At 38.3% G+C, this 22,404-nt stretch overlaps 2 protein-coding genes across 9 annotated transcripts in view; one reads left to right on the top strand and one right to left on the bottom strand.

The window, feature by feature from the left end:
* Positions 1-10,456, bottom strand: part of notchl (notch receptor, like) — a 15,601-nt gene extending 5,145 nt beyond the window's left edge. For 2 of the 5 annotated variants that reach the window (XR_007925375.1, XM_051864601.1), the window contains exons 1-5: positions 5,376-5,638; positions 2,903-3,047; positions 2,438-2,770; positions 708-934; positions 1-94 (exon numbers count right to left, since the gene is read on the bottom strand). The exon at positions 1-94 is cut by the window's left edge and continues 219 nt beyond it. Coding sequence is in view for 4 of the 5 variants with exons in the window: in XM_051864601.1 (XP_051720561.1) it covers positions 1-94; positions 708-934; positions 2,438-2,770; positions 2,903-3,047; positions 5,376-5,433 (857 nt within the window). In the remaining variant the exon portion in view is untranslated. Of the gene's footprint in view, positions 95-678; positions 935-2,437; positions 2,771-2,902; positions 3,048-5,375; positions 5,639-10,372 lie in introns of those variants that run through there. The other 3 variants (XM_051864598.1, XM_051864599.1, XM_051864600.1) reach the window with 3 other exon arrangements.
* A 713-nt stretch (positions 10,457-11,169) lies between these two features.
* Positions 11,170-22,093, top strand: tap1 (transporter 1, ATP-binding cassette, sub-family B (MDR/TAP)). 4 transcript variants are annotated; one of them, XM_051864606.1, is made up of 13 exons: positions 11,170-11,272; positions 11,997-12,325; positions 12,407-12,602; positions 13,679-13,793; positions 13,987-14,117; positions 14,218-14,423; positions 16,224-16,421; positions 16,584-16,712; positions 16,906-17,094; positions 18,223-18,396; positions 18,504-18,663; positions 18,978-19,114; positions 20,653-22,093. In XM_051864606.1, the coding sequence occupies exons 2-13, from the start codon at positions 12,005-12,007 to the stop codon at positions 20,887-20,889; spliced, it is 2,193 nt and encodes a 730-aa protein (XP_051720566.1). In that variant the 5' UTR covers positions 11,170-11,272; positions 11,997-12,004; the 3' UTR covers positions 20,890-22,093. The 4 variants fall into 4 exon arrangements, with proteins under 4 accessions (XP_051720566.1, XP_051720565.1, XP_051720563.1 ...); XM_051864605.1 differs by lacking the exon at positions 11,170-11,272 and adding an exon at positions 11,445-11,674 and having other exon boundaries at positions 12,002-12,325; XM_051864603.1 differs by lacking the exon at positions 11,170-11,272 and adding an exon at positions 11,448-11,674.
* Positions 22,094-22,404: the final 311 nt, after the last annotated feature.

Genomic DNA, 22,404 nt, shown 5'->3' with positions numbered 1-22,404 from the left:
TTTAACCACATCAGCACCACCGGGACGATCACGACAAGCGCCACACCGAGTCCAGTCGCCACGCCGACCACCGGCCACATCCAGGCAGGAGAGGCTTCAGGAAGTGAAACATGAGATTGAGCATGTAAATGATGCTCGTAACAACAAGAAAAACACTTCAATCAATAATAGAACTAACTTCTCTGAAACTCTTATTTTTTGCAGTTACGCTCTTAGAAGAAAAGGTTCAATGGGGTTCTATATAGATGTTCTATACAAGGAGAAATGTCTTAAAGTGGACCTATTATGCCTTTCACAAGATGTAATATAAGTCTCTGGTGTCTCCAGAATGTGTGTGTGAAGTTTCAGCTCAAAATACCCCACAGATCATTTATTATAGCTTGTCAAATTTGCCCCTATTTGGGTGTGAGCAAAAACACGCCGTTTTTGTGTGTGTCCCTTTAAATGCAAATGAGCTGCTGCTCCCGCCCCCCTTTCCAGAAGAGGGCGGAGCTTTAACAGCTCGCACTTCAGTTGCTCAACAACAACAAAGCTGGAGAATCTCACGCAGACAAAATGAGGATTGTCAGTAACGGTGTTCAGCCTTACATTGATCAAACCGGAGTCGACACTGATGGAGAGACTCAGGAAGAAGTTACAACTTTTAGACGTTTCTGAACAGTTAGTGGATAAATTTACGTAGTTGCTGTGGAGTTGATTCAACGTACTGCTGCGTTCCTTGTTCGGCAGTTTCACCTCCTCTCTGGCTCCTATTTCCTCGTCAACTCCACGCACACTGATTACAGCTGCCTGGATCTCTGGGATCATGGGAAAGGGGGGGTGGTTCAGTGCCAGGACGGCACGCAGGAAGTGTCCGGCCTCGGCGGCATACAGGAAACAGGTGGAGTGAAGACGGGAGCAGGCTCTATTATCCAGCTGCAGGAATAACACTGACCTGTAGTACAAAAATACAGATGCTGTCAGCACAAATTTGATCTGGGAAACAGACCACTGATTATTGAAGGCAATACCTGCATGATATCACTACAATCATATATCAAAGAAAATAAAAAGTCCTTAAAATCAAACAGTGAAGTGTACTAAATTAGACTAGCCAAAGCAAAGGTCATTTATATGAAGGTCATTTATGTGAAAGGCACAATAGCAAAAACAGCCTAATTTAAGAGAGGTTGTAAAATAGCTGTGTAAAACATAATATTATGTTTAGGTATATTTCTTAGGTTTTATTATATCTGATTTATATTATGAGAATTTTTGGTGCTTAAAACATTGATTAACGTGGAATATAAAAAAATTAAATTAAGACACAATAGCAATATTAGCCTGATCCGAGAGCTCAGAGAGAGGGTGGAAAATAGCTGTGTAAAACTAAATTATTTATTTTTAGATTATTTTTAGGTATATATTTTAGGTTTTATTATATTTGATTTATATTATGAGAATTTTTGGTGCTTAAAACATTGATTAACGTGGAATATAAAAAAATAAAATTAAGACACAATAGCAGTAACAGCCTAATTCGAGAGATCGTTGAGAGTGTGAAAAATAGCTGTGTAAAACAAAATTATTTCTTTTTACATTATTTTTTAGGTTTTATCATATTTGATTTATATTATGAGACTTTTTGGTGCATAAAACCTTGATTAACATGGACTATAAAAAAATAAAATAAAGGCACAACAGCAAATTCGAGAGCTGGTGAAAAATAGCTGTGTAAAACATAATTATTTCTTTTTACATTATTTTTAGGTATATTTTTTAGGTTTTATTATATTTGTTTTATATTATGAGAATTTTTGGTGCATAAAACCTTGATTAACATGGACTATAAAATGCTAAAATAAAATCAAGACACAAAAGCAATAACAGCCTAATTCAAGAGATCGGAGAGAGTGTAAAAAAATAGCTGTGTAAAACAAAATTATTTCTTTTTACATTATTTTTTAGGTGTATTTGTTAGAGTTTTTACAATTTTGAGTATTCTTGGTTCATAAAGCCTTGATTAACATAAATAATATAACACTCACATAAAAAATAAAATACAAATATAGCTCCAAGCAGCAGTTATCGGCAATTAGCCTTTAAGCAGATGCGTAATTTACTAAAAAAATGTTTTTTTTTTAAAGCTTTTTAACTGTTATAAGTGCCACCTTTCACCAAAATATGATTGCAAAATGTGAATAATAGTGATTTTATAATGTCTAAATATAAATCCAAAAGCAAAACCTGAGAAAAAACCTATATTAGTAAGTAGAATGAGCCAATGAGTGGTCCTCTTCTGCCATCTAGAGGTTATAAAGGTAATTATATGTGTTTTATGTGTTAAGTTTTCCCACAAGAAATCTACTAAAGCAAGGCACAATTTTCATGTTAACTCCATGAAGCATGCTTACACAAACAACACACATAGTTATAGATATTATATAGCATTAGTTACTCATTGCTGTCGTAGGATGCTGTTTGAGCGTACAGCTCCGCCAGCTGTCGAGTGTCCATTGTCAGAAGGTCAGAGGTGGGCTGGAGAGGTGCCATTCCTCTGAGTTTGACGCTGGTCTGGAGGACAGTGCTTAAGGCCCATAACAGAGAGCCGTTCTGGAACTGACCCCTCTGGAATGGGATTCTAGTGTGCAGTATGAGGCTTCCTTTGGCCCAGGCGGGATACTGCTTTTTGTGGCAGTCCGAGCCGTCCCACCCACAGGGGGCGGTGTTGCAGCCCTGGTCGCAGTAACCGTTGTCATAATGATTTCGGCAGTATTGAATATGCCCTGAACTGAAAGAAACATGATACGCTCACATTTGAATGTATTACACATATATTGCAAAGGTAACACTTTAGACATTCTCCTGACTATAAGTAACTTTGTTTTATGTGATATTAGCATGTGTTATGTTGGTTTCTTACATGCAGGAGCCTTTTTCTTTGAGGCAGTCAAATCCATCATGCAGACAGGCAGAACTCAAGCACTCCTCATCACATTCTCCATTCCCAAACTTGGCCTGGCACATTTTTCCAACCTTACAGCTGCTGTATGGATCACTAGGAGAGGCTTTTTAGAAATAGAATGATTATTATGTAGTAGAACACTATACTGTTTGAAAGCTTGGCGTATAATGTTTTTGAAATAAGTCTCTTCCGCTCACCAAGGCTGCATTTATTTGATCAAAAATACAGTAAAAATTAAAAAATATTATTAGTTTAAAACAGCTGTTTTCTATGTGAATATATAGTAAAGTGTAATTTATTCCTGTGATCAAAGCTGAATTTTCAGCATCATTACTGCAGTCTTCAGTGTCACATGATCCTTCAGAAATCATTCTAATGAAGTTGATATTTAAATTATAATTATTAGTTCTCAAGTGTTTTGGTTAAAAACATGAAGTATCGACCTGATAATCCAATGTTAGGTATGTTTTTGAGCTATTAAAGGAGATTTGACTGGAGGGGGCGAATCTTTGACCTGAATTCCAGGAGAAACAGGAAACTAGGGGCATGACACAAACAGGAAGTTTCCAGAATGAACAGCAACAGGAAATGGGGTGGAATGGGAGTGGATTACTGTAGCGAATAGAGTTGACAGGTGTGTGTGAAGCAAAATAAACCCATAATGGCTGAACAATAGAACAGAATTCTGTAAAACTTTTACATTGTAGCCTGATATATTTTCATTTTATATATTTACTGTAGCATTTTGTCTACTACTGTCTATTTATCAAACCATCAAAACATGAGAAAAATAGGCTATTTTAGATTTGTGAAATATTTTAAAGTCCCCCTGTGGTGAAAATCGAGTTTTTAATGTTGTTTGTATGTGTATGTGGTGTTTTAATATGCTTTAAGACGAATTCATCATTCAACACCATTGCTGAGTACTTTCTCTTTAAAACTGCAGTCATCTAAAGACAGTTTCAAAAACGCGTTTTGTTGATTCTTACAAATTACCTTGTAACCAATCACCGTGAATCATGTCAATACGCTTTAGCATATCATTAACTATGACCACCCTGAAAGGAGTCGTGTAACATTAGCAACACATTATTAGCTGTTTGATAATGTAGTCAGGCAAAAGGCTAATCATAATAATTACCGTTATGTGTCCGACGTTGTAAAAAGCGATACCATTGTGAAGCATTTACCTCAGTAAGTTGATCGAGTGGAGCTTGTGCGAGTGAGTGGAGGCGGGGCTAATTATCATATTCACAGATCGCATATACTAAATAAAGCAAGGGTGTCGAGTTACATTCACGCTATTTTAAGGCAAGAATTTTTTTTTTTTTTTTTTTTCACAGTAAAAAAAATGCTTAAATATGTCATTTTGGTGATCAAATATTAGTTTTAAGGGATACAATTATTGACTAGCCTACAGGGGGACTTTAAATATATAAAGAATAAGTCCCGCCTTCTAAATAAGAGCCAATCGCCGATTGCTAAAGTCATCGCGTCACTGCAGCTGCCGTTAGAAGCTCCGGTTCCCATAGAAACAGTCAGACGCGCGGTTTCTATAGAGACGCGCTAGTGCTATGCATGTGCGTTAGCTTGATCCAGCCTGAAAAATGCCGTTTTTTGTCACGATTCGAGCGTTTAGAAACACAGTTTATGAGAAAGTTGTTGTCAGATTTCATTGGTGATTTCAAATATGAAATTTAATCGAAAGCTTGGCGAACAGCTTTGGAGAATTTGATGTTTTCCCATTCAAGGAGATAGGAGCAGCACTTGTATGCCCGAGAGGCGTTACTAAGATGGCCGCCGATTGAAACGACTTTTCTTAAAGGGACTTGTTAAGGTATTTATCTGACAAATTTACTTGGCAAAAAAGCAAACTACAGATACAGGTTTTATTTTACTATGCAAAAATATGCAAAGAAAAACAAAAAGCTCACAGAAATACATAATCAGTTATTCATATTTTGTTGGTTCTCTCTTGTTTTTGCATGTGTTCATAATTTCTGGCCAAAAATTATGTCACACAATTTGTCATGTTTCATTATCACAAATAAAACTATGGACTCCAAATACAACTACGCAAAATTCTTTAACATATTTTTAATAATATTTGAATTAATTGTGAAGATGTCAGTTTTCCCATAGGCTACCTGATACTCCTAAGTCAAGATATATATATATATATATACATTTACCATGTGTGTCTGACACCATATTAAAGTTTGGGATTATACCTAAAAGTAAACAAAAAAACTTTTTGAAAATGTTACAACCAAGAAATATATTAAAGATGAATCAATTATTTCACTATTCCTCTCGCTCATTTGCAGCTACAGTAAGTTGGTCATTAGAACACCAGCAATCATCACATCATGTGATCATCTGAGTCTGTCTATTCATCAGTTTTATCCACATGAAGCCGAATTTGACTCACCTTCAGATAATCTGCAGAGAGACCATAAGAGGAAGGTTAATCTGGCTGTCAGATGCATGGCAGAACTCAATCAGGACTTTCTTTTCTTTTGATATAACACTGTTCGGCCCCTTGAGTCTGAACCACCAGGGCCTGGTGTCTTCTCATCTGAAGATGATCTTTCTGATCTTGGACGGGTTCGTTAGATGATGCAGTGTTATCAGTCCAGTAAGAGTCTGTGAAGTGTGTGAACGTTCATGTCTACACCCTCAACAGCTCCCGCCCTCAATTTGTCCCTCATTCTTTTTCAGAAGCACAGCGGATATCTGGACGACTTCCTGCCACTGTGTGGAGAAGAATAGGAGCGAGTGTGTGTGTGTGCAAGTGTGTGTGTGTGTGTGTGTGTGTGTGTGTGAATCTAAAAGGTCATTAACACATGAGTTTGACCTATACCTACAAGACTGTTTATGAATTATTGTGTTGCATGAATTGTGTTGAAGGAAAATTGACAGGACAATTGAACAATAACACACACACACACAAAACTTCCCTTCCTTGTGTTCAAACTAGACATAATATCTCATTTTTATATGCCTGCTAAAAGTCCTGTACGTTTGTGTTTCTTTTCTCAGCAGTAGAAAATGGTTCTGATATTATCATTACTTTTTTTTTCTTGGATTTTAATAAAAAACACATTATTAAACCAAAATCCCCAAAACAGTGATCATCTGTAGTTATGTTAAGAAAACAGCAGCCAAGTAAACTGTAAAGTAGTTTAGGTAACTGGTCAGACCCAAAGCCCCTTTAACATATATATAAAGTATTTGCGGATAGCACTAATGAATATTAATTAGGGTACGCTTGACGTAACATTAGATGTGTTCACGTTCAGCGCTGCGCAAAGGAACTGAAGAAGAGAATGCAGGAGTTTCGACGTGATGTGCGCGACACTCGTGACGCGAGAGCGCTCGACACTCAAATCATCGAGATGAAACATTAAATACACCTTTAGAGAAATGCAACATTATGAATATTAATAATACAAGCCCTCCGTGATTGGCCAGCAGATTACACCCGCCTACCAATGTCTGACTGTGAGCCAATGAGATAGAGCCAGGGGCGTAGTAAGTGGGGGGAAAAGGGTGACAGAATGCATAGGGCCCTGGTGTGTGAGGGGCCTTCGATGATCCTGAAATTATTAGGGGTTCAAGCACATAGTGCTGAAACCCTATTGTAATTGTAAGGATTTTTATTATTTTTCTTCTTCCCTAAAACTGATCGGGCAGCCCAGTACCTGACAGCCGTTAAGCTGGGGAACAATAGTCTGTCTGAGGAAGGGGACAAGGAAAAAGAAGAGGAAGAAGGAAAAAAGAAGAAAAATGAAAGAAAAAAGATCAAAAGACAAAGGAAAATTTAAGAGCACTTGTGCAATATTTAGCTGTTTTGTGGTAAACAAATCATCATATTTCACTGAAAAGTACTTTCCCCTACAAATTTCAGGTTGTAACACTGACAAGAAGATCGAATCTCATGTCTGACAGGACTACATTTTTTTTTAAAGTTTGCTAATAACTACCTTATTTGTAACCCAGGTTTCCTTCTGAGTACTTTGATGATGCCTGTTAATCATGAAATGCAATGCATGTTATTTTTCTATGTATGAGTAATGTTTGTCCCATTTTTTGTATATTTATTTTATTATACAATGCTATTTTTCATTATTTCACCTTTGATATAAGAAATCTTTATTATCTCTATTATCTCTTTCTAACTGTATTATTTTTTGAGTAGTTTGATGATGCTGGTTAATCCCAGCTTGGTTAACCATTAAATGCAATGTTATTTTTCTGTCATTAAATTTATGTTATTTTTATATGTATAAGTACTGTTTTTCCCATTTATTTATTTTTATTTTTATTTTATTGTACAATGCTATTTTGCCATTATTTTTTATTGTATTATTTCACCTTTGGATATAAGAATATAAGAATTTTTATTATTTTTTCTAATTTTACTCTTTTTTTTAACTTGATTATCTTAAAAAAAATCCCAAAGTATTTATACATATGAGATATACAGACCTATAATAATAATAATAATTGATAATTTTATAATAATAAATAAGAATTTTAACTCAGGCTCACAGAAGGATTAATGAAAGACGAGACACTGTTGTATGAACAATAAAATGTTTTATTTTATATTTTATATAGTTATTTTATATAATAAACTATTTTTTTTTTTTTTTTTTTTCAAGCCACTGCTCTTTTGGAAGAGTCTCTGTGATAAGGCAGTAGATAGTCCCTCTAAACTGGCTGTGCCCAGTCACTGCTGTCCTAAACTGCCCACACTTCCTGCAAGTATTTGCCTCAACCTTCCTGTGGTAGGGATGAGGGAGAGGGAGTTGAGACTGACTGACCGTGGCAGGAGGTGGGAGGACTAAACTAGGAGTGGTTGGGGCTATAGGAAGAGGATTTTGAGGGACAACAAACAGTGTGAAGGTAGTGGTAATGTGGGAGTCAAGGGGGACACTCGGGCTGAGCCTGGGAAGGACAGGAACTTGTTGCAGGTTGCCAACAGGCTGAGGAATTATTGGCCTCGGGGTTGGTAGCTTAGGTATGACCGCCTCAGTTGTTTTGCTAGAGATGCGCATTTTTAGTCTAGCTTGCCCAGCTGTGCTTTGTGGCAGGTTGTAGATATGTTGATCTCCCTGGACCTGTGGTGGAGCAACAGCACGGACACTGGCAGGTGGGAGAGCCTCAGCAGCAACACCAAGAGGGTCAGGCAGATCAAGCAGTAGCAGGCTGGGAGAAGGCAGGCTGGAAAGAGGGAGCAACAGACTGGGATGAGGGAGTAGTAGCAACCTGGGAGAAGGCAGACTGTGAAGAGGGAGCAACAGACTGGGAAGAGGGAGCAACAGACTGAGATTAGGGAGCAGAAGGCTGGGAGAAGGCAAACTGTGAAGAGGGAGCAACAGACTGGGAAGAGGGAGCAACAGACTGAGATTAGGGAGCAGAAGGCTGGGAGAAGGCAGACTGTGAAGAGGGAGCAACAGACTGGGATGAGGGAGTGGCAGACTGTGATGAGGGAGTAGTAGCAACCTGGGAGAAGGCAGAGTGTGAAGAGGGAGCAAAAGACTGGGAAGAGGGAGTGGCAGACTGGGATGAGGGAGTAGTAGCAACCTGGGAGAAGGCAGAGTGTGAAGAGGGAGCAACAGACTGGGAAGAGGGAGTGGCAGACTGGGATGAGGGAGTAGTAGCAACCTGGGAGAAGGCAGAGTGTGAAGAGGGAGCAACAGACTGGTATGAGGGAGCAGCAAGCTGGGATGAGGGAGTAGTAGCAACCTGGGAGAAGGCAGACTGTGAAGAGGGAGCAACAGACTGGGAAGAGGGAGTGGCAGACTGGGATGAGGGAGTAGTAGCAACCTGGGAGAAGGCAGAGTGTGAAGAGGGAGCAGCAGACTGGGAGAAGGCAGACTGGTATGAGGGAGCGGCAGTCTGGGATGATGCAGTAGTAGCAACCTGGGAGAAGGCAGACTGTGAAGAGGGAGCAACAGACTCGGTAGACGGAGCAACAGACTGGGATGAGGGAGCAGCAGACTGGGAGAAGGCAGACTGTTATGAGGGAGCAGTAAGCTGGGATGAGGCAGTAGTACCAACCTGGGAGAAGGCAGACTGTGAACAGGGAGTAACAGACTGGGAAGAGGGAGCAACAGACTGTGAAGAGGGAGCAACAGACTGGGATGAGGAAGTGGCAGACTGGGATGAGGGAGTAGTAGCAACCTGGGAGAAGGCAGACTGTGAAGAGGGAGCAACAGACTGGGATGAGGGAGCAGCAGACTGGGAGAAGGCAGACTGGTATGAGGGAGCGGCAGTCTGGGATGATGCAGTAGTAGCAACCTGGGAGAAGACAGACTGTGAAGAGGGAGCAACAGACTCGGAAGAGGGAGCAACAGACTGGGATGAGGGAGCAGCAGACTGGGAGAAGGCAGACTGGTATGAGGGAGCAGTAAACTGGGATGAGGCAGTAGTAGCGACTTGGGAGAAGGCAGATTGTGAAGAGAGAGCAGCAGACTGGGATGAGGGAGCAACAGACTGGGAAAAGGCAGACTGGGATGAGGGAGCAGCAGACTGGTATGAGGGAGCAGCAAGCTGGGATGAGGCAGTAGTAGCAACCTGGGAGAAGGCAGACTGTGAAGAGGGACCAACAGACTGGGATGAGGGAGCAGCAGGCTGGTATGAAGGATGAACAGGCTGAATTGTATGTGGGTTACAGTTAGCTTCATCTTCAAGGAGAAACTCAGTGTAGGGTCCTCAGTGATGTCCTCCTCAAATCCTTCATCCTTCGCATCTACATTCACTTCCTCCAGCAGCTGGTCTGTCTGCTCATTGTCAACATCCATTGACTGAAGTGGCTGCCCTGCGATATGCCCTGCAAATACGTTTTCTTTATGTTTAAATAGGCCTATTATAATGTTATTTTTTTATTTCATCTATTTGATTATGAAAAGTGAACTGCATCTTAAGATGCGCAATATATCGGGAGACAAGGAGTGGGTCAGACATGATTTTGACCACAGCTCCGCCAGCTGTCGAGTGTCCATTGTCAGAAGGTCAGAGGTGGGCTGGAGAGGTGCCATTCCTCTGAGTTTGACGCTGGTCTGGAGGACAGTGCTTAAGGCCCATAACAGAGAGCCGTTCTGGAACTGACCCCTCTGGAATGGGATTCTAGTGTGCAGTATGAGGCTTCCTTTGGCCCAGGCGGGATACTGCTTTTTGTGGCAGTCCGAGCCGTCCCACCCACAGGGGGCGGTGTTGCAGCCCTGGTCGCAGTAACCGTTGTCATAATGATTTCGACAGTATTGAATATGCCCTGAACTGAAAGAAACATGATACGCTCACATTTGAATGTATTACACATATATTGCATTACAATTAATGGTAACACTTTAGACATTCTCCTGACTATAAGTAACTTTGTTTTATGTGATATTAGCATGTGTTATGTTGGTTTCTTACATGCAGGAGCCTTTTTCTTTGAGACAGTCAAATCCATCATGCAGACAGGCAGAACTCAAGCACTCCTCATCACATTCTCCATTCCCAAACTTGGCCTGGCACATTTTTCCTCCCGTACAGCTGCTGTATGGATCACTAGGAGAGGCTTTTTAGAAATAGAATGATTATTATGTAGTAGAACACTATACTGTTTGCAAGCTTGGCGTATAATGTTTTTGAAAGAAGTCTCTTCTACTCACCAAGACTGCATTTATTTGATCAAAAATACAGTAAAAAATGTGAAATATTTTTACAATTTAAAATATCTGTTTTCTATGTGAATATAAAGTAAACTGTAATTTATTCCTGTGATCAAAGCTGAATTTTCAGCATCATTACTCCAGTCTTCAGTGTCACATGATCCTTCAGAAATCATTCTAATATGATGATTTGCTGCTCAAGAAACATTTCTGATGTTGAAAACAGTTCATATTTGCATAGAAACAAAGTTTTGATCCCCACAAGACGTTTAGATCATATAATGAAGTTGATATTTAAATTATAATTATTAGTTCTCAAGTGTTTTGGTTAGGTCAGACCCAGTCAAAGTCCCTTTAAGATATATAAAAAGTCTTTGACCAAGTATGATCTGATTTGATGAGTTTGTTTAGACGTTTTTATTCAGTGAACAAAATGCAGGCAACCGATATAAAAGAAAACCTTACTGTGGAGGGAAATGAGCAGAGAAGCGCATAGCACTAAACACTCATGAATATTAATTAGGGTACGCTGACGTAACATTATACGTGCTCACGTTCAGCGCTGCGCAAAGGAACTGAAGAAGAGAATGCAGGGGTTTCGAGACGCGTCTTAAAACGCGACACTCGTGACGCGAGAGCGCTCGACACTCAAATCATTGAGGTGAAACATCAAATACACCAATTTAGCGCTTAAACCGGCGACGTAAGTGTGTTACTTTTAGAGAAATGCAACCTTATGAATATTAATAAGACAAGCCCTCCTTGATTGGCCAGCACATTATCAACGTCTGACTGTGAGCCAATGAGGTAGGGTTATGTAGCCAAAGTCACGGTGCGTAATTAATATTCATTATTTTGACCCCAAATGGGGTTTTCCTTGCAGTTAGTTTCACACTTTCGGTTTCAGATTTGAACCTTATATGGAGGTTTCACTCACAGCATTCTCATCGCTCTTGTTTAGTTACTGATTTTAAACTATAACATATTAAATAAATGTGGCGGCGACACTAAAACACGTCGATTCTTGACATTTCAAACAGTTTCAGTAGTATCTGCTATCAAGGTACGTAGTGTTTCCTTTTTCTTTTCAATAACACACTTATTGTGTGAATGCACTGCTGGGAAATCTTCAAACATACACAATGTTTAAGTAATTCTCTACTTTTTGACTTTCAAAACGAGTTGCTTAGTTAGCAAACGCACTATTAAGTATGCAAATCTCATTGAGCTTAAATGAAAATTAATTTTAGAGTGAAAGTGAAACTGATTTAGCTGAAGTGTGCCATTCTTTTACTTTGTACATGGTAACATGATAAAGACATGTGATGATATCATGAACATGTTTATTGCACTTTTTTTTTTTCATCCTAGTATTTGTTTGGCAGTGCAGGAGATGAAGGATAAGATGGCTGTTCCTCTGTTCGCCCTGTTGGCATTGTGCGTGGACGTGTTTGCAGTGATGTTCATCGGTGCCATCCAGCTGTCCCTCATCAGTAACGCCTTCATCATGCTGTGGGCTGGTGGACTGGTCCGAATCATACTCCTCCTCTTCGTCTCCTTCGCCTACTCCGGCAGCCCGGCGTGGATGAGAGGATTCGAGGGGGTGCAGACGGCTGTAGTTCACGGTCTCCTCTATCCGGTGTATATCTCCTTCCTTTGGGCTTGTGGCAAGTCTACTGTGGAGCTGGTGTGGGGCTGGCACACCTGGCAAGGGGTACGATGTGCTTTAATACATTTAAATGGCAAACAGACACCTGGAGGCGTGTGTATGTATTAAAATCCGATTATATTTCAGCTTCTGCAGGGGTATTTGGTGTTGGCTATGTCTCTGTTGGTGTGGAAGCGCCATATACCCACTATCCTTCCGACAGCCAAAAAGCAGAAAACAGAGCAGAAGGGCAAGGCTTCGCTGCAAAGGCTGCTGGGATACATGAAGCCATTCAGTGGACGCTTTGCAGCCGTCTTCTTCTTTGTGGTTATATCTTCCTTAGGTACAAATGTGGTTATGTGTTGTGTCATACATAGAGTAGTGTGCAAAAGTGATGTCTGAAGGGGAAATTTGTGTTTAATGACCCTACAGTTTCGATTAAACCATCAAAATATGACACTATTTTATATTTTGAGGGAAGAACAAAACACTAAACTTGGTTAAGGTATTTATCTGACAAAATTATTTGGCAAAAAAAGGGTAATTAAAGCTACAGGTTTAACTTTACTAGGTAAAAAAAATTATATTAGATTATATTAGATATATTAGAATAAGATTATATTAGGTATATTAGAAAAATCAAACATTGACTACAGTATTTCTTAATATTTCATTGGTTCTTTCTTTTTGCATGTGTTCATAATTTCTGGCCAAAAATGATGTCCACACAATTTGGCATGTTTCATAGCATTATTATCACAAATAAAAATGATCCCCAAATATGATCATTCTTGTGCAATTAATATAATATAAAATTTAAGTATTATTTGTAAAATATTTAGTTGCTATTACTATATTACTGCATTGTTAGATGTATTATTTGTTGATTTAAATCATTACATTTTTATTATTTTTATTTTAATATTTTTTTCTATTTTTATTATTTATTTTATTTTATTTATTTTTTTAAATATTTTTAGACCCATTGCCTAGTCAATACATATGCCCATTTATTTATTTATTTATTTATTTTTTAAATTATATTTGAGTAAATATTGTCTTAATAATGCATTTGTCTCTGGATCGTCCTGATGTGCCTGTTATGGCTTTATGATCTGTAAATAATTACCTTGAAGTCTAGCCCACAGTGTAATTTAAAACTTAAATAGTCTGTCAAATGAAAGAAAGTTAAATGTGATCTAATGTTACCTTCAGTTTCACTTTGGTCGTGTTTGCTCTCATAATTGTTCAGCATACAAAATCATGCCGAGTTTGCAAACACAATATAAATAAGGACTTTTCAGCAACTTCTAGATGTAGAGATGAGACATTTTGATTGCAGAATAATGTGGGTAAAGCTTGTGTCTTTTTTGTCTGTAAGATATAGCCATGAATATGAACATGCATATTGTCCCACAGGTGAAATGGCGATTCCTCATTACACTGGTAAAATGACAGACTGGATCATGAATGAAGATGAACCTGAGGCCTTTAACCATGCTATCACTGTCATGACCCTGATGACCATTATGAGGTGAGACTAAAAAGACAATCTTGTACACTACTATGCAAAAGTCTGGCTTTAGTGAGACTTTTACTCAGCAAGGTCAAATTAAACTGATCAAAAGTGACAGTAAAGTCATAAAGTCACGGTTTTTGAGATAACCAACACCTAAAATGCATTAAAGATAAAAGCACATCTCAGTATTTCCACCTGTTTTCTGCAGCGCCGTGTGCGAGTTTGTGTGTGACCTCATCTACAACATCACCATGAGCCGAATACACACGTCCATCCAAGCGCTCGTCTTTCAGTCTGTGCTGAAACAGGACATTGCGTTCTTCGATAAATCTTCCACAGGTAAAACTGCAAACATATTCCATTAGTGCTGGTTTTGAACAGTATCATATAAGTGTTGCTGCTGATTCTGTCTTGATCGTTTTACCGGTTTCCTTTTCAGGCGACATCGTATCTCGCATCACCACCGACACCAACACCATGAGTGAGTCTCTGAGTGAGAAGTTGAGCCTGCTCATGTGGTACTTCATGCGCGTCATCTTCCTGTTCGGCTCCATGATGCTGCTCTCCCTCAGACTGTCCATCTTCACCGCACTCGGCCTCCCCATCATCTGGATCATCCCAGAGTTTTCCGGCCGGTTCTACCAGGTAACATTGATATTAATCTTATCATATGTCATACAGTAGTGGCCAAAAGTGATGTCCGGCCTAGGAAGTAGTTTGGAGTCGATTGTTTTATTTGTGATAGTAATGCAATGAAACATGCCAAATTGTACATATGTATATAAAACCAAATTTTGGATGCTCTGTTTCATCCGTAGCCGCTCTTACCTGTGGTGTACCTCAAGGCTCTATTTTGGGTCCAACTTTGTTTTCTCCATACATGCTTTCTAATCTTAGGAGGCATGGAGTGTCGTTTCATTTTTAATCTGTCTGCCTTTGAAACATAATGACAAGAACAGTTTAGAAACCTTGCTTGCATTTTAGCCAGTAATTTCCAGACATAATTTAGTCGATAAATTGCAGAACAGAAATTTGAACAGTGGATAATATTTTATCACTCCTTAAATCAGAGAATACTGTCAACAGCAAGTTTTTTAAGGAGTAAAATGTTATATGAATCAGACGAATGTTATATGAACCACGGTTATTATAGTTAACTAAAGCTAAATTTGAAACTAAAACCATAAAAAAAAACTAAAAAAATAAAAGAAACGTTAACTGAAATAAAATAAAATAAAATATAAATAACTTATGTACTAAAATAATAATAAAAATTAATAAAAGTTATGTAGACATTGTGAAAATATATTAAAAAAGACAAAATCACACAACAAAAATTACTAAAACTTTAAATTTAAAATGAAAAGTAAAATATAACAATAAAAACTGATTAACTATAATAGTATAAATTTAATGTTTTTGCCTCAAGACTTTATATGTAAATAAATCATGCACAAAAATTTCACAATGAATTTAAGATCAAACTGAAATAACATTAAACTAACACTCCACTTTTTTTGAAAATAGGCTCATTTTCCATCTCCCCTAGAGTTAAACAGTTCAGTTTTACCGTTTTCGAATCCATTCAGCCGATCTCCGGGTCTGGCGGTACCACTTTTAGCATAGCTTAGCATAGTTCATTGAATCTGATTAGACCGTTAGCATCTCGCTCATAAATGACTGAAGAGTTTCAATATTTTTCCTATTTAAAACTTGACTCTTCTGTAGTTACATCGTGTGCTAAGACCAACGGAAAATGAAAAGTTGCGATTTTCTAGGCCGATATGACTAGGAACTATACTCTCATTCCAGCGTAATAATCAAGGAACTTTGCTGCCGTACCATGGCTGCAGCAGGCGCAATGATATTACGCAGCGTCTCTCACAAATGTCTCCATGGTTGCAAGACACGCTCCCTGTGCAAGCAGGGGGTCACAGGCGCTGCGTAATATCATTGCGCCTGCTGCAGCCATGGTACGACAGCAAAGTTCCTTGATTATTACGCCGGAATGACAGTATAGTTCCTAGTCATATCGGCCTAGAAAATCGCAACTTTTCATTTTCCGTTGGTCTTAGTACACGATGCAACTACAGAAGAGTCAAGTTTTAAATAGGAAAAATATCGAAACTCTTTGGTCAATTTTGAGCGAGATGCTAACGGTCTAATCAGATTCAATGAACTATGCTAAGCTATGCTAAAAGTGGTACCGCCAGACCCGGAGATCGGCTGAATGGATTCGAAAACGGTAAAACTCAGCTGTTTAACTCTAGGGGAGCTGGAAAATGAGCCTATTTTCAAAAAAAGTGGAGTGTTCCTTTAAGCAGCTTTTTCCAAATGTTGGGATTTTTCCAGATGTTTCCAATGACACCTTCATATTTGCTGGTGTTTTTCTCTAGTCCATCAAGTGTGTTTGTGTTGATGTGTGATAATGTTTTTCCCTCTCAGAAACTTTCTGTGCAAGTGCAAGAATCTCTGGCGAAGGCCAATGATGTTGCAACGGAAACGTTCTCTTCCATGAAGACAGTCCGGAGCTTTGCTAACGAGGACGGAGAAACCGAGAGGTACAAGAAGTGCTTAGAGGGCACGTACGCCCTGAACAAAGTGGAAGCCGTTGCTTACGCTGCCTCAACCTGGACCAATAGTGTGAGTTTTGTTGGTATACTGCATATTTTCCCAAACCTATTCTATGCATTCTGTGCTCAGTATTAAGATTAGTATAATAGTGTGCTATTTTGCAAGAATATATACACTACATTTCAATTGCATCCTAAAGTCAGTTTTTGAAATCAAATGTGCATTTTTCAGATGTCCAGTCTGGCTTTGAAAGTCAGTATACTATACTATGGAGGACGGCTTGTGACAGGAAGTGATGTCAGTAGCGGTGATCTGGTGTCCTTTGTGCTGTATGAGCTTCAGTTCACATCAGCTGTGGAGGTAATAGCTCAGATCCTGTCTGTTTGACCACAGGCATCATATTTAAACAAACCCTTAACACTGAGTATTAAACTTAAGGAATGCCCTGCGTCCACTCACAACAGCCTAGCATTGACTTTTGCATGAGAAACCACCACTCATGTTTTTATCTAGTCTAGTTTGTGCCTTGAAATCACTGCCGCTTCTGTCACAGGTACTGATGTCATACTGGCCGCATGTAAAGAAGGCGGTCGGTGCTTCAGAGAAGATCTTTGAGTATGTAGACCGAAAGCCTGAAATTCCTCCAGATGGATCTCTCGCTCCTCAAACTCTAAACGGACATGTGCGCTTCGAAAATATCACCTTTGCTTATCCAAAGCGACCGGACACAAATGTGCTGAAGGTATGGGTTGAAAAAGATCCTATTATATTTCACAAAATTAAAAGAAAGCAATAATGAATTATGTTTTGTTCAAAGAAAATTAAGCCTGTTTTGTATTATGACATTATTTAACAATGAAGCACATTTTAATGTTTTAATTACTGTAATCTCATTTTCGTTACTGTAATTGCAAAAAACAATGTATTAAATTTGTAAAATATTTATACAGCTATAAATATTATATTTTACATAAGTGGCCAAAAGTATGGAAGCTTGTTTCTGTCACTGAATAAAAAAGATGCATGATATAAAGTCAGAATTGTGAGATATATAGTCACAATTGCGAGTTATAAAGTCAGAATTACGAGTTATAAAGTCAGAATTGCGAGATATAAAGTCAGAATTGCGAGTTATAGTCAGAATTGTGATATAAAGTCAGAATTGTGATATAAAGTCAGAATTGCGAGATATAAAGTCAGAATTTTGAGTTATAAAGTCAGAATTTTGAGTTATAAAGTCAGAATTGCGAGTTATAAAGTCAGAATTGTGATATAAAGTCAGAATTTTGAGTTATAAAGTCAGAATTGTGATATAAAGTCAGAATTGCGAGTTATAGTCAGAATTGTGATATAAAGTCAGAATTGTGATATAAAGTCAGAATTGCGAGTTATAAAGTCAGAATTGCGAGTTATAAAGTCAGAATTGCGAGATATAAAGTCAGAATTGCGAGTTATAAAGTCAGAATTGCGAGTTATAAAGTCAGAATTGTGAGATATAAAGTCAGAATTGCGAGTTATAAAGTCAGAATTGCGAGTTTTAAAGTTTCAATTATCTTTTAAGTAGTTTTTTTTCATTAGTGGAAACAAGCTTTCATACAAAAGTGATGTTCGGAGGGGATGTTTGTTTTTAATGACCCTACAAGTTTGGAAAATATTTAATATTTTGAATGTGTTCATAATTTCTGGCCAAAAATTGTGTCGCACAATTTGTAATGTTACATTGCGTTATCACAAATAAAACAATCGACTCCAAGCACAACTACACAATATGCTTACAAAATCTTTAAATAAAGGTTGATGATGTCAATTTTTCATCACTTTTGGCCACTACTGTATGTTTAATTAAAAAATGTATTGTTTGTCCTTTCAGAACGTTTCTCTTGAGCTGAAGCCAGGTCAGATCACGGCTTTAGTGGGTCCATCAGGCTCTGGAAAAACCTCTATTGTGAGTTTGCTGGAGAGATTTTACCAGCCTCAGAATGGGCAGATTTTATTGGACGACGAGCCACTGCTGAGCTACAAGGACCAATATCTGCATGAGAAGGTAATCCTGTTCTTTGCTACTAATATATACCCATAGCCGCATCTAAACGAATATAAATAAAAGGGTATTCTTTGTTTGCCAACCTTGTTTAATCTCCACCCTCTCAGATTAGTGTGGTGTCACAGGAGCCAGTTCTGTTCGCTCGGTCTGTGCGGGAAAACATCAAATATGGCAAAGAAGACGCCTCGGATGGAGAAATACAAGCTGCTGCCAAGCTAGCCAATGCAGATGACTTTATCTCTAATTTACCTAAAGGATATGACACGGGTGAGTCTTAAACACTATAATCGTTCCTGTCTCTATGAAGCCCCTCCTTCTGAAAAGCACAGTGTGCTCTGATTGGTCGGCTGGAGCAGTGTGTTGTGATTGGTGTTTGGGAAATGTCCCGCCCCTTACCATAACCGCCAGTTTCAACACACTACTAACTAACTCAACCAGGCCCCGCCCCTTTATTCTGCGTATGAATTATTTAAATGAGGAATATTGTGACGTGTTCATTCCCGGAAAAAAGACTACAATGGAGGCGTTTCAGGAAGTTCAGTTGGTTTAGAAAGTGACACGTGTTGTTTTGTGTTCCTCAGATGCTGGAGAGAAGGGCGGTCAGGTTTCCGGAGGTCAGAAGCAGCGTATCGCCATCGCCAGAGCTCTGATTCAGAAACCTCAGATTCTAGTGCTCGATGACGCTACCAGCTCACTGGACACAGAGAGTGAACACAGGGTAAGATGAACGCCTACTGACGCCATATCCACCTTATTTTTACGTAAGAGCAGCGCGGCCATTCAAGCGTGTAGCTCTGAAACCCTGTTGTAATTGTTAGGATTTTCAAGAATCAGCATTCTCCCCTAAAAGTGATCAGGCAGACCAAATCGTAAAAAAAACTTTGAGGGATGGTAGTACCCACAGGTAGTACAGTTACACCAAAGCTTGCCCCAATCGGCCTGACGGGGGCGCTACAGAGATCAAAAGTACGAAATCACTCATGCCTAAAATTTTCGGGTATTTTGGATTTTTTGAAAAACCTTTTGCGAACGAGTCCTAGGTTTTTCGCCCGCCGAAAGATTCTCTGGAGTCTGATTGTCAATAATTATCGCAAAAAAGTCCAAATTTCGATTCACGTCCGCGACAAGACGGCAAAACGTTTAAAGTGGGCGTGGCCACTTTTACTAAAACGGTTAAAAGTCTTGAACAGAATGAGATAATTTCACCAAACTTGGTACACCTGTGTACGGTCTCATTCTGTGGTCACATGAAAAAGACACCCCGACTGGCCACTTGGTGGCGCTATAAAATGAAAAAAAAAAACCACGTAAACGGTTATAACTTTGCAACAGTCAATCTGATTGACTTGAAAACTGGCATGCGGTGTCCTGGTCGAAGGTGCCGTGATTGTCTATGAGGAAGTTCGTGTATCTCGAAAAACATGGCCGCCGTTGGCCAATGAAGTTTGAGCACCTATCGGACAAGGTTAATGGAGGCTGATTGGAACGAAACTCGCTGGGCCTGTTTGACTCACAGCCCTAGAGGCCTGTGAGAAATTTGAATGAAATCGGCCACCGGGGGCGCTATCGCGTTTTTCAGGTGCGTAAATGATTGTATATTACGAGATTTTTTTGAGCATGATAGATAGAACTCCTCATTCTGAGCAACTTTGCCTCTAGGACCACCACTGTCAATCGAAACGTTCGTTAAATATTGGAGATTATTCGAAAAAACCTACTTTCGCGAACTAGTCCTAGGTTTTTCGCTCAACCTCGATAAAAACAATGCAGCACAATTCTCTGGACTCTCCAGGTCAATAATTATCAAAACATTGTTGAACTTTACCCTTTAGATAGCTATAACAGGGTTATTTAAAAATAGGTGTGTTAAAATATACCCAAAAACCAATAAATCCTAAACGAAAATTCAAAACTTCACGAAATCTGGTGAGCACATGCGACATATGATTCTAAACAAGCATGCAAACTTTTATGGAGATGGGACCATAGGTGGCGCTATAACTGTTTAAAAGCTTTAACAAAACACATATATTTCCATATTTAATTGGCTGTAAATGGTCTTTTCCATCTATGATCTAAGTGGTTACAGGCAAAAAGTGTTAGTTCAAAAATTGAGTCTCTCTAAGCCCATCCTTTCCGAGAGCCTCCTCTGCTCTGATTGGTCAGATGGCTCAGTCTGTTGTGATTGGTCGTCCACTTACAATGCATTGGGTGTGATTTTACCCTGATCTTAAGTCTTCATCCACCTCTTCTCAGGTCTACAGCGCTCTGCGGAAGGACCTGAAGAGCTGCACGGTGCTGCTCATCACTCACAGACTGAGCGGCGTGGAGAACGCAGATCACATCATCTTCCTCCGAGAAGGGGAAGTAGTCGAGGAGGGCAACCATGACCAACTGCTGGCCAAACAGGGATACTATGCAGAGTTCGCCATACAACAGAATACTGCAATCCATCGCAACAACGCAGAAGACGATACAAACACCGACCAATGATCATCCACATCAGCTATCATGTGATACCAGCACAAATCAGACGACACATTTTTGCATCTTTTCTCCATTAGTACATATTTCTCAGCTGTTCATTTGTGTAAAAGCTGCTAGTGTTTTTAAATTAGGTGTAAATATCATAAAAAATGAGAGAAAAGATGTGGGTGAATCTCACTAAAATATGTCCCCCAAATCCATTATATGGGATTATTTATTTTTTAACCCATTTTTAGAATCGTTATCATTTTTTCTCATTGTGACTTTTTTTTCCCAATTCACGTTAATATAATATGGTTTACTTTTGAGCGTAATTATTATTGCTTCCATTGGTGATTCTCATTATGAACACAGGATGAAACTCATATAATGCAATGCTGTAAAAACAAAATGCATAATGTGCAAAAAAAAAAAAAAAATCTACTGCACACATATTATATTTCATAGTGTTCACCAGAGTATCCACTGGACATGCATTATATTTCCCTTTTATTATGTAATGCATAATTAAATTGCACAGGTGTATTTTTAGTTGCACTAAATTTTTTTTTTTACAAATTATTTTACATGAGATATATATATATATATATATATATATATATATATATATATATACACGCTTACAAAACTTTTAACACATTTTCAATAATATATATTTACATATTGCCATGAAAACAATGTGGGGAAAAAGTGTTTTCTTTAAACAAAACATAATTAATTTTTTTTTCCTTTTTATTTCTGTATATAATATTTTCTGTTCTTGACATGTTTCAGGAGATTCACTCATATACCGTTAACTAGGGCCTAGTAAATCGCTTGTTATACAATTTCCAGCACTTAAATCATATCTGTTTTTATGGTTATGATTCTTTGTGTTCTGTTTTTTTTTTCTTTGCTATATAAGTGATAGAATTATGCAAAGCATAATTTTTTTTTTTCCTGTGGCTGATGTGTTCATGTTGTAAATAAACATGTAGTGCGTCATTTTTAAACATTATTTAATGCTTAACTGTTTACTTTCTTAAAAATTTGATGTTGATTAAAAAATGATGGTCATATTATGTGCCTACCCAATAATGTTTGATTATGATTTATTGATGAAAGTAATAATAAAGTACTACTGCTACCAATAACACTTTTTAAAAATTAAAAAAATAATGTCCATATTTGTTGAATATTTTGCTTATAAAACGTATCTTGGAATCATTAATATTGTTTATTCTAGTCCATTCTGTATTATATCTCTGTGGTCTATCCAAAGAATACACAAAAAACACTAATATACAAAACAAAAGTCCTTATGAAACCTTATATCTTTTAAACTATGATAACGGAAATAACATGTTTTAATAATTTAATCATACTTTCAGTTCAGTGTAGAAGAATAATATATGTAGGTCTGCTCAAAAACTGTATTAAAACATTATTATTGTTATTTAATTATTAAAGATTCGTTTAGTTTCTTTGTCAAACTCTCAAAAGCTTCACTAGATGGTAACCGTGAGTCATACACAAGCTCCC

The sequence above is a fragment of the Ctenopharyngodon idella genome, chromosome 16 (assembly GCF_019924925.1).
Source record: "Ctenopharyngodon idella isolate HZGC_01 chromosome 16, HZGC01, whole genome shotgun sequence".
In the NCBI taxonomy this organism is placed as follows: domain Eukaryota; kingdom Metazoa; phylum Chordata; class Actinopteri; order Cypriniformes; family Xenocyprididae; genus Ctenopharyngodon; species Ctenopharyngodon idella.
The sequence above is the reverse complement of the archived record's forward strand: the minus strand, read 5'-3'. Positions and strand labels throughout refer to the sequence as shown.